At 40.6% G+C, this 12,076-nt stretch overlaps 1 protein-coding gene across 1 annotated transcript in view; it reads left to right on the forward strand.

Annotated features, from left to right (window-relative positions):
- LOC114546724 (myelin and lymphocyte protein) overlaps window positions 1-3,279 on the forward strand; it is a 5,876-nt gene extending 2,597 nt beyond the window's left edge. Inside the window, exons 2-4 of the mRNA XM_028565733.1 lie at window positions 675-842; window positions 1,856-1,981; window positions 2,882-3,279. Coding sequence (XP_028421534.1) covers window positions 675-842; window positions 1,856-1,981; window positions 2,882-2,956 — 369 coding nt within the window. The 3' untranslated portion in view covers window positions 2,957-3,279. The remainder of the gene's footprint in view (window positions 1-674; window positions 843-1,855; window positions 1,982-2,881) is intronic.
- Window positions 3,280-12,076: the final 8,797 nt, after the last annotated feature.

The raw sequence follows: 12,076 nt of genomic DNA on the forward strand, positions 1-12,076 counted from the left end.
GACACACACACACACACACACACACACACACACACACAGCGAGCAGGTGCAGGTGCAGGGGGCGGAGCTCCATGAATAATGCAGCCTGTCAATCATCAGAGGTGAAGCGTGAGCGAAGGCAGCAACACCCTGCTCTGCTCTGGACAAAATAATGGAAACACACGCGACAACACACGTCCTTCCTGTCTGACGTAACGCACGTGATGAGGAATGTGGCTCGTTGTGTAAGAACTGTTCACACCAACGCACGGAGATTAATATCTCACTTCTACGTCAAGATGATGATGATGAAACTCTGCAATAATCATGTCAATGTCATGACCTGGCTCAGAGGTATGACAAAAGGTGGAGAACACACACGTTCGCTCAATTAAATGAAAGGATTGCAAACAAAGTGCAAAGCAGAACACCTGTGTGTATGTTTGGTGTCTTTGTTTAAGGCCTGCTTTGGGGTTTTGATTCTTTTGTCCAAGCATTCACCTTTAATAGGTAAGCAATCAGCAAGAACTGCAATACTGGACCAGTTTCAGAGATGGTTGTTCCCACCAGAAACCTGGGGAGATAGGGTCCAGATTGAATAACCAAAGTTATTTGAGGGTAGTCGTGCTCTGGAAATAAACTACTTTGGTCTCTGTTACTCAGCTGACTGGGTGTCTCCTCTGGTGTTCCTGCAGATTTTCGGCGGGCTGGTGTGGATCCTGGTGGCGTGCACGCTGGTGGTGCCGGCGAACCCCCAGGCCTGGGTCATGTTCGTGTCCCTCTTCTGCTTCATCATGACCTTCAGCTGGATGGTGGTGTTCGCCTGCGACGGCCATCACAACAGCAGCAGCTGGGCGGCAGCAGTAAGGCTCTCGCTCCTTCGCTTCCTCCACTCATTTCCTCTCCGTTATGCTGCTTCACATATACTATGTATAGGTTGGACATTTTATTTTAGACTTGTATATTGTTGGGGTTTACCTCCTCTGTGTCCCACCTTTTGGGACAAGTTGTCTGTCCAAATAAAAGACCTACAGTAAATCCCCCGCGCATTCGTTACATTTGGTATTACATGGATCCTAAGAGCCAAATAAGACGATAAGATCAAAGTAAATACATTCAGAATCACAATACACACATCTGTGGGATCACAAGGCATGCAGAGACTAAGTTTCCCTATCAACAGACAAATAGTCAGAGCCGGTCCACGTATCTCTAGACTGTCAGACCTTGTCAGACCCCTCATCTCTTATACTTTCTTTTTTGGGCCCCCTCTTCTTCTCCAGCACCGAAACTGCTATCTTAATACCTGCCAGAGTGGTGGCCACTGTATTATGTCTCGTCCTCATTTGCTCTCACGCGAAGTGCTACATTCTGCTCCTGTTTCACTTGTTATTATTACTCAATGTACTCTGCTCGAGGCCACTGACCCTCAATATCTTATAGTTATGGCTTAAGCTAAATAAGCATACACCAAAACACACTTGGTCTGTTATGGAAACCTTTTACATTCTTATTATATTCATCTGCAAATAGTAAGAACATTATTCTACAATATACATGTTCCTTGCATTCCTCTAAGTATATATTTTCAGTAGGTGTTTTGGAGTTTGTATCTATTTTTTTTGTTTGTTTGTTTGTGTGTGTGTGTGTTTGTTTGTTTGTATGTGTGAGTGTGTTTGTTTGTGTGTGTGTGTTTGTTTGTTTGTTTGTATGTGTGTGTGTGTGTCCTTGGTAACTTGCTGCTGTAACACAAACAAACGTGTAACTGCAGCTCGACACCATGACTCGGCGGTTTTGTGTTACAGTGCGTCAGCGTTTGTTTTGACAGGTTCACTGAGAGTTTCTCACGCTCGTCTTGTCTTTCCTCTTCCGTCAGGACTTTGCGTATCACGGCATCGCCGCCTTCTTCTACCTCAGCGCCGCTGTGACTTTGGCCAAAGTGACCCTGGACTACAACGACGGGACCCTCTCCAAAAACTACAAGCTGGACATCTCTGCAGTGGTCAGTGTTACTGCTCTCTGTCACACAAGTGTGGGCTACTTTGATTTCTAAAGCTTGGAAAAAGACATAATTCACACATATAATATAAGATCCATGTTTCCCCCCAGAAAAGTTGTTATTTCAATGAGGGCCCGGCTGAGGCCAGTCACACACTGATGACAGCATTCATGTAAAGCCCAATAGTTTCAACAGATTCATGGACAGAATCAAAAAATAGAAAATTTAAACAGCTGTAAAACAGATTATATAGGGCGCTACATTGAGTCAGTGCTGAAAGCTAAGTGGAGATGATAAAATTTCCAGTTCAAAGTTTCCAACCGAGCCGCCCAGCTGTAACTGGAGTTAAAAACACGTCTATGAAATAGATTAGAAAATAGGACTCCAGGCTTGCAGCACACTGGGAAACCCTGACATCAGTTTATTGTTAGTCCTGTTAATCTAACTTTAAAAAATAGGGCCCAACCCGGGAGAGACTGCACTAGTAATGGTTCATAGTTTTTATTGGTCCATATATGGTTCATATTACATAGCCATATTTATTCTGCTCTTATAAGGTAACTGCTAATACACTACACATATTTATGTTCAACTTATATTACTCCAAACCACCTTCTGTTAACCAACTGTACACTACTGTCTACACTGCACTATAGTTCTTGTCCTGGCTATACTTTGTATATCACATTGCAGTTTTCTGCTCTTTTTGCACTTCTGGTTAGACGCAAACTGCATTTCGTTGTCTTTGTACTTGTACTCTGCACAATAACAATAAAGTTTAATTTAATCCAATCTAAACCTCATTGGCTCTTACCAGTGTATCTCTGTGTGTACTCCATCCACAGCAATCCCACCAGAGGATCAACCAATCAGATCTTCCCCTGTTTCTCTCTGTCTCTGCAGGTCTTCTCGTACGTGGCGACGCTCCTCTACTTCATCCACACCATCCTGTCGGCCATCCGCTGGAAGTCCTTCTAGCAGCGCGCTGACGCTGACCGAGACCCACTGCTGAGGTTTTTCATTCAGGAATCTGTGAGGCAACATCTGGATCGCCGTCGCATCGCTCAGCGTCCGGCTGGCTGAAGCACCAGGGGTTTCGGGGATTTAAAGTGACGATGGTTGTGTCAAATGAAGGAGTTCAGTCAACAGCCAGAGTCACAAAAAACACAAACAATTTGAATCTTTGTCACACTGGTTTTACTGCAGGGCTATTTCTGAGGGTTTCTATTATTCTGTCCACCCTCACGTGTTGTCATGTGCTCCTCCTCGGAGCTTCTTTACCGCTTTCCCTTTAGTTACATGGTTTAGTTTGGTCTTTTTCTTTTGCTCTCAGGTGATTTTATATTTTTATAAGTTGTCCTAACAGAAGAATCACATTAAAAGTGGATCAGTCCAGATGTTTTTGCAGGTTTAAGCCTTCATAACTCAGTTTACACTTTTGTTATTGTAAAACATTTTGAGACTGCTAAAGTCAATGAAAAATGAATAAATGTGTTTGTTTTGAAAAATGTGAAACAAAAAGTGTTTTGGCCACTTTATTCAACGGACCAAAAATTAAGATTCAGGATTGTTTTGTAGAAAAATCTTCAAAATTCATAGAATTAAAACTGCAATGCTTAGTAGTGCCACTCTGTTACTATGGTGACAGCTTTAGTTACTAGTTACTTTACACATTAAGATTCCTGCACACTAAACTCATGTAGTTTATAAATCTGATGTTTGATTCTAAAGTAAACTAGCCGACAATATAACGGCTACAAGTCCAGCTGAGATGATGAGACCATTAAACACACAACTGGTTGTGTGTGTGTGTGTGTGTGTGTGTGTGTGTGTGTGTGTGTGTGTGTGTGTGTGTGTGTGTGTGTGTGTGTGTGTGTGTGTGTGTGTGTGTGTGTGTGTGTGTGAGCTGTTTGGATCCTTTACACTTTCTACAATGTTTTAATACTTTGACTACATTTTCCTGATGATACTTACACACTTTGACTGGACTGTAACTTGTAACAGAGTAATTTTACAGTGTGGTATTAGTACTTTTACTGCAGTAATCTGAATACTTCTTCCAGTGCTGGTTGAGTTTAGGCAACAACAAGTAATGGTTGATCAAACTCCAATTGGAGAACAACAACAAGAACATGAAACCAGGTTTAATGCTGTGTGACCGGCAGTTAATGCAGGGCACGCTGCCACACATGCACGCACACATGCACACACACACACACTCACACACACCCAGCAGGGCGGCTCAGTGTACTGTAGCTGATATATAATTGATGAGAAGGCAGCAGGTGATAATAGTGAAGCGTCTCCATGAAACTAAAGAAGCTCACACCTATGAGCGGGTGTCACAAACAGCTGACACACTTTATGTCTTTAAAAACTGTTTCCCCTTGCTATTGCACAGTTCTGCAAATAACGATTGTTTTTACATTATATTCATGGTGGATTAATGTGTGGATTATTTTCTGGATGAATGGATTAGATGTGTGGTGTCTATAAAATGTCAGAAAATGGTAAAAAAAAAATGTGGATCAGTGTTTCCCAAAAAGACCAAGATGATGTCCTCAAATGTCTCGTTTTGTCCACAACTCAAAGATCTTCAGTTTCCTGTCCCAGAGAAAGAAACTAGAAAATATTCACATTTAAAAAGCTGACATGACACAAGTTTTTACATAAAAAATAACTCAAACTGATAATTGGTTGTGGTGGTGGCGGCGCAGTCGATATGACACATGCCTTTGGTGTGGGAGATCTGGGTTCAATTCCCACTGTGATACATCAACCAGTGTGTTCCTGAGCAAGACACTTAACCTATAGTTGCTCCAGAGGTGTGCAATTCTAAGTTGCTTTGGATAAAAGTGTCAGCTAAATGACATGTTATTGGATTTAAAAATGGTTGGTGATTAATGCATTGCAGAGAGGAGAGTAGAGGAGGAATAACACAGGTTTAGGTGGAAAAAACAAATCAATCTGTTGGAGTTTAACCTAAAGAGCAAAATTCTCCCCAAATGTGAATACTAAAATTGGGTCACATATTCTACAGGATACCATCTTTGATACTGAAGAAGTTGCATGTCTTTAGCTACATTTTAGAAGGTCATTAACCCAGATTTTCAATGAAACTTGGCCTACTGAGCTGGGTCCTGACTTAAATGGCAGAAGTCTTGTCATGGCAAATACTGTGCTGTGCCCATCCATCCATCCTGGTATTACCAGTTGGGGAAGGACATTTAGGATAAATTTGTCCCTTTATGATTTTTAGCCTTCCCTGAGACAACAGAACATTTGTAATGCTTTTTACAGTTTTTCTCAAATGATAAAACACAAAAGCCAATCCTCTAAACCAAATGACCAGTTTTCTAAACACATTTACTAAATCTAGCCATCATTTTCCAATATCAATAAACACATTTCACATGAAGACACAATTCACAAAACCCAATCCTCCGTTCTCATAAATCTTAACACATTTTTCTTTGCTAAAACACAAGTTGCAAAAGAACTCTGCTCATATTCTCAAATGAAAGCTCATGTGATGCAAAATGCTTGCCACAGTCAGCAATATTTGAACACAATGAACACACATGGCGTCATTCATTACACACAACGACTCAAAATTGAAGACACCTGTTGCTAATGCTGTGACCACATGTATAAAAGCAAGTTCAGAGTGCACAGGTTGCTGAAGATTCCAAACAAACACAATGGATGGAGGAGGAGGAGGAGGAGGAGGAGGAGGAGGAGGAGGAGGAGGAGGAGGAGGAGGAGGAGGAGGAGGCGGAGGAGGCGGCGGCCAAGCCAAGCCAATGAGGGAGAGGAGGAGGTCCAGGAGGGAGAGCAAGACAACCTCGCACCATCATTACGGACGAGATGCGAGCAACAGTCATTGACCATGTCGCTGTCCATGGCATGACAATGGCTGAAGCAGGACTAAGAGTCCGTCCAAACCGGAGTAGGTTCACCGTGGCCACCAGTATCAGGGCGTTCAGACAACACAACAGGTATTGTACTCTATTGCTTTCTTTGTCACAATACAATTTCACAAGCCTGTGAAAGTAGTCTATTGGTTTCAAATCAATTGTTACTGTATTGTAAAACCTGTCAATTGTCAACACATGTTTCTTACTTTAGAGTTGAAAGAATGCTACATAGAGGTGGGAGGGTTACCATATTTACAGTGGCACAAGAAACCCTCATTGTGTATATGGTTTGTGAGAACAACCTCATCAGACCCCATGTTCACACCACAGTTAGTGGACATCCTGTGTTGCTCAGTGGCCTACGTTACTTCTGGACAATACAGGGAACAATGGACCAAAAAAATCAAAGGGAAAAAGGCATTTTGTTTTCTTCCGAAGTGTCCTTAAAATATTTATGGGGATTCAATTTCCTGAAAGATTTCATGACTTGATCTTTTTGGTACAACACTTTGTTTTTAGACCGTCAGAATACATCACAGATGAATTATTTAATTTGAGGAACCCTGTGCTTCAACATTGCACTTCCCAAAAGTTGCCTTATAGAGATTATGAAGTATAGGAGCCATGTATATTATGTTTTATGGTTTATAGTTTTTCACCTATGACGTCATGTAGGACTTCACGGGGGTTGGTCTGACCATAATCCGTGTATTTATACACCTGTGCACCTGCATGGCGGAGGCTAAAGAGGGGGTGAGTTTGGGTTTTTGCATTTTGTTTACCTCAAGTTTTACCGCAAAGTTCACCACAAAATCTAACTTGACCACGTTCACCTAGACGCAGTATTTGTCATGCAACTGGATTTTGTTTTTTCCTATTTTGAAACTGACAATAAATCTTTGAACGCATATCATGGAGTGGAACTGAATTATTCAAACGGCGCATCATACATGATTGTTCCCTGACTCAGCCTCTCAGCGGCTTATGGAGGTCGCAAAGAAGTCACTACATGAAGGAACAGCTGACGTTCAGGTGCTCTGATGAACGACAGCAGAACGGTCATCACTCATTAGCTGACTGGGACTTTCTTAAATGCTCCTCAGTAATCCGATTACAGCACACTGGTTTCTTAAACGTCATAAGAGGAGAAACCTGCTTTCTGTAATCGGGGATAAGAGAAGCTGGGGTTTATTATTTACTAAAGAAGTGTGGGCCTCATTCACCAACATTTCTTACGAAGAAATGTGTTCTTAAACCCTTCTTACGAACTTTTTACGAAGATTCTGGCATTCACTAATGTTTGCTTAACTTGGATTTGTTCTTAGCTAAGAACAAAATCTACGAACACTGAAACACTCTTACGCACATTTGAGTGACAATTTGCTTCAAATGATTGCTTACTGCATTTTATTTAATTCTACAGTTGTTTACAATGATACTATTGTAATGTATTTCTGATAATTTGTTAAATATATCATAGTTTACAAAAAACACTAACCCTGCAATTTACATCAGCAATTAAACTGATTAAATCTTGCGTTATTTGGTGATCGCTATTTATAGGGCCAAAATGCAGTGGTAGAATGTAACAAAGTACAAATTCGTCCTCTGTACTTAATTAAATTTTTCAAGTATCTGTAGTCTACTTAAGTAGACTCAATAGTGCATAACCTACTTTTGACTTTTACTTTGTTACATTTTGCAGCAATTATCTATACTTTCTACTCCATTACATTTCTACAATGTTCCGTTACATTTTCTGATCAGTTTCCCACCTCTGTCAAAACGTCTTCCTGACCGTCACACGTTTGTCTCACCAGTAAAGTTTGGTTGCCGTAGATACTGCATATATGGGGCACCGCTGATCCAAGCTGGCTCCAGTGCTGCAGAGCCCGGGCGCAGCACCGCTGACCCTCGGTAATACAGCCTCCGGTAAAAGTGAAAATGAAAACGTTTGTTTATTATATTCCCGTTTTTTAAATCTAAGTTGCTATATCTATTTCTCTCCATCGTTTACTCCTCTGCCAGGCTGCGTAAGACGCGTTCATATCTTATTTATTTGGCTGGACCTCTTCACATCTCCCCATGTCCGCTGCTTCACACACTTTATTTGCTTACTTGCATGGTTTAAGAAAATAAAATACATCCATGAATAAAACCAACCGCATTCCGATTCGAACACATTTCCGTTTCATGGTTAGGATAGTAACTTCCTTTTAAAAGCCAGGGTTTGTTTGTGGTAGTGGACACCTACTTTTACTAAAGTAAATATTTCTCTGGTTATTTGTACTTTTAAGTACTGAGATTCAGTACTTCCTCCACCGCGGCTCAGACAATCTCAGAAAACCTGTCTCCCAGGAGGTGCACAGGAAGTGTCATGTCCTTTATATGGGAATTTTTGGGGCGTTTTCTTATGCTAATTAGGAACAACTGGCATGCGCTTTCAGTTAGGAAGACGTGGGATTCATCAATCCTAAGAACACAGGTGGGAATAATTCTGCTGTTTAAGAACACGTCATGAATCCGGCGTAAACTTTTCTTAGGAACCTTCTTAAGAACATATTTAAGAGAAAACTTAAGATATTGGTGAATGAGGCCCTGTGTTATTTTGGCTCATTTGATCATGTTTCTGGCCACCAACGCATTATAACTTGGAAGTTATGACCTATTTCCTCTTGAAATACCTTAATGGGTACAGGGTCTGTCCAATGCAAGGTGTTGCCATTGGACACTAGGTACTGGACATTGTACATTAGGTATTTGAATTGGACACAAAGATTGCAATTGGACACTGAAGTTTAACAATGTATTTCATGTATTAAGCACTTTAAAAAGCGCTAATGCAGGGTATTGCCTTTGGAAACTGTACAAAAGGTATTACAAAAACAGATGAACAAATATGTATAAGCACTAATCTGTCTTTAATCCGTGTCAAATGACAATACAATGGCAACTGGATTGAATTCTCCAATGGACTGTGCTGTTTACGTTCCTCCTTATGCACTTTCAGAAATACTACTGATTTTGATTGGTTATCTTATGTAGCATAAAGAGACTACAGCTGCATGTTAAGCACTGCCAATAAATGAACCTTAAACCATAGTTTAAAATCACTGGATCACTTCCCAGTCAGTATGGACCGGAGGAACGATTCCAGCCACCAACCATCAGCATACATGTAAGGTCATGAGGAGACCACCAGGAGTCACTGCTGTTATTTCTATTACAGCGAATGTTCAGCAATTCACACTTTTTGTCCCTGTACAGGACACCATAGGTTTCCAGTTTGGTGCCTGTAGGTCGTTTTTCAAATTGTAGTATCCACTACTCCATAAAGGTAAACAGCTTAACTTAAATTATTGGAAGATATCCATTTAAAACCACCCGTTAAGTTAATTTGTTCATACGTTGAGTTTATTTAAGCATCAAGCTACAGTTTGTGGTGAAAAGCAATGCAAATTAGATTAATTAATTTACTGATGTCAATACTTGTGTACTGAAGCATCGGTATTTAAGTTGAGATAATATATTTAATAATTCATAAACTATGTATTATTTTCAAGTTTAGATTGTGTTGTACAGTTAATTCTAACGTGTATTTTGCACTAATCCATAAAGGATGCTGAAGCCAGCATTCACTGTGAGACAATACAAACCAGATAAAGGTCTGAGCCACAATCCTGAACCCAGTGTCCAGTTCTTGTGTCTCTCAGCTCTACCCTCTCTTCTTCTTTTGGGGCTCCAGTGTTCCTGCAGTTTGGACTCCATGTGAACACTTCCAGCGTTCACATGGTTGGGATGTGTGTTCTTCTTCTTCTGTTATATAGACGTTTTGCATAACAACTTCTTGCATGACTGCCACCAACAGTTGGTCGTAGCCTAGAGCAGGGATCTTCAACAGGCGGTCCGGGACCCCCAGAGTCACTGCAGGGGGGCCTCCAAATTATTGTTAATTTTTCAAAGTTTTTCCAAAATTGAAACGTCTTAACATGATTCCAACATATTATTAGCAAATATAAATCCCCACTGATGATAGGCTTACTGGCCAATAATGTAGTCACTAATTAAAACATGATTTATAAAATCATGCCAACAATTTTAAAGCTATTTGAATAGCTTAGTATTCTATGCAAAAAAATGTATTTATAAATGCTGTAGGCTGCCCTAAAAGTAATTGTAGGACCAGATTAATATGCAACTTCATTTTATACAATATATGTAGTAGGGGGTCCCTGATCCGTCTCTATTTCAGTTAAGGGGTCCTTGGCTTAAAAAACGTTGAAGACCCCTGGCCTAGATTATCAGGTGTGTGAAAACATGGAGGCCACAATAACAAAAGATCTGCTGCTGTTTTCTTATGTGGGCATAGAAACAGCACATGTACAGGTGTGTGTTTGTGTTATCTGCAGGACAACCAACGGGAAAGGACACGGATAAGGTGTTGTGTTTTTATACATAGGCCTATTTATGAATAATTTGAAACCTGTTTGTCATGTTTGTGTATGTTTCTTGGCAGAGGCGTTTGTCCACAATAAACAGTTTATTGTCATGGAAATATGTTCAGTGAACAAAAGTCGCCTCCATCAAACGTCAGTTTCACAGTGCTGACGTCATCAGAGTGCTGACTGACAGAGCTTTGGGAACGCTGCAGCTGCTTCTGATTGGCTGAACTCCAGCTCAGACCGGCCCTCTGCTCTGATGTCAGACTGACATGTCTAGGTTGGGATTTAAAGGTGTGAGGAAGTGATGAACACAGACAGCAGCAGCGTCTGTCAGAGTCTGCAGACGGAGAAGGAGGAGGACGACTCTCTGACCTCATCTGGACTTTAACAGGTGAGCAGCCTGACAGGTAACATTACACACCTCTGATGGAGAAACTCTGCTGTCGCTCCTTATATTTGGGGGATTCAGAATATACGTCAACACAGTGTTTACTGTTTGTAGATCTGAATATTCACTAATTAATTTACTAATTATTCTGTGAGTTGTGACTTTTTCTCCAAAGTGAGTCTTTATATGTTCAGTGAAGTCAAATTTAATCAACAGGAAACAAGTTAGATTTGAATCATTTTACTTCTGAGTAATGAGGGAGTGTCTTTCTGCTCCGACAGCCTGAAGACTTTTTACTCTCTGACTGAAACTTGATCAGCTGGTTACTCTCTGACAGTACTAAACTACCCCCCCACAGCTGGTTGTAGTCTTTACTAGGAGAATCCATGTTGGGGAGGCAGGCCTGTGTTGTACTCCTCAGAGAGGTGTTTTTGATTGGCAGGTATGCGTCAGTAACTTCATTGCATCAAAAGTGAATGTGTCTTTTAATCCTCAACTACAGACTGAATGAAAACATATCCAGAGGTTTCTGAAGAGACAAGTTCAAACCTGCAGTTTGTCTCTGGCAGTTACTGGAGCCAGGATATTTCACTAAATGTGGAAGTATGTCTGACTTGTTTGACTCCACATCAACATGTGACAGTGTTTGTGACGGAGATATGTGAAGCTTAAATAAAACAAAAATGTTTCTAATGTGAAAAGTCACTTTTATTTATATGCTGGGAAATCACAAATTTGCCTCAAAGATCTTTACAGTGTGTATGTTATTATGAATATTTAAATCATCAACTGACATGATTCAGATTGATTATTGTTGATGATCTAACTGTGAACTATAAATGAGTGTGTTTACATTAGTATTCTCATTGACAGACTTAAAAACCTTGGGTTCTCTCATGACTGCCTTGCATGGTCCAGTGCGTTAAATCTGAGGGCCTGCTGTCTGGACTCAAAATCCTTATCCCACTAACTGCCTTTAAAGTACGTCTGTCTGGGCTCCTGTCCGATCACTGTACGTGCTAACTGTTCTCTATCATTCATGCACTGTTTTGTACACCCTTATTCCATTATTCTCTGTCATGCCCCATTGCATAGTTGCATAGTTGAACATCTTCACCTGCACTGCTATCATATCATATCTGTTTACACTCTCTTGTGCTTTTTCCAATCTGCCCTGGAATGCCCAACTGTTATTCTTCCCACCATTGTTGTTGTACAATTTTTTCTACCTGACTAACTAGACCACAACTTGCACTAACTGTATATTGACACTTTACTACATTTCAACATTTATATAGACTGTCTGTCTATATATATTGTGTTATTACCTTATCACTTTCGCACATCCATC

The sequence above is a fragment of the Perca flavescens genome, chromosome 2 (genome assembly GCF_004354835.1).
Source record: "Perca flavescens isolate YP-PL-M2 chromosome 2, PFLA_1.0, whole genome shotgun sequence".
NCBI lineage: Eukaryota > Metazoa > Chordata > Actinopteri > Perciformes > Percidae > Perca > Perca flavescens.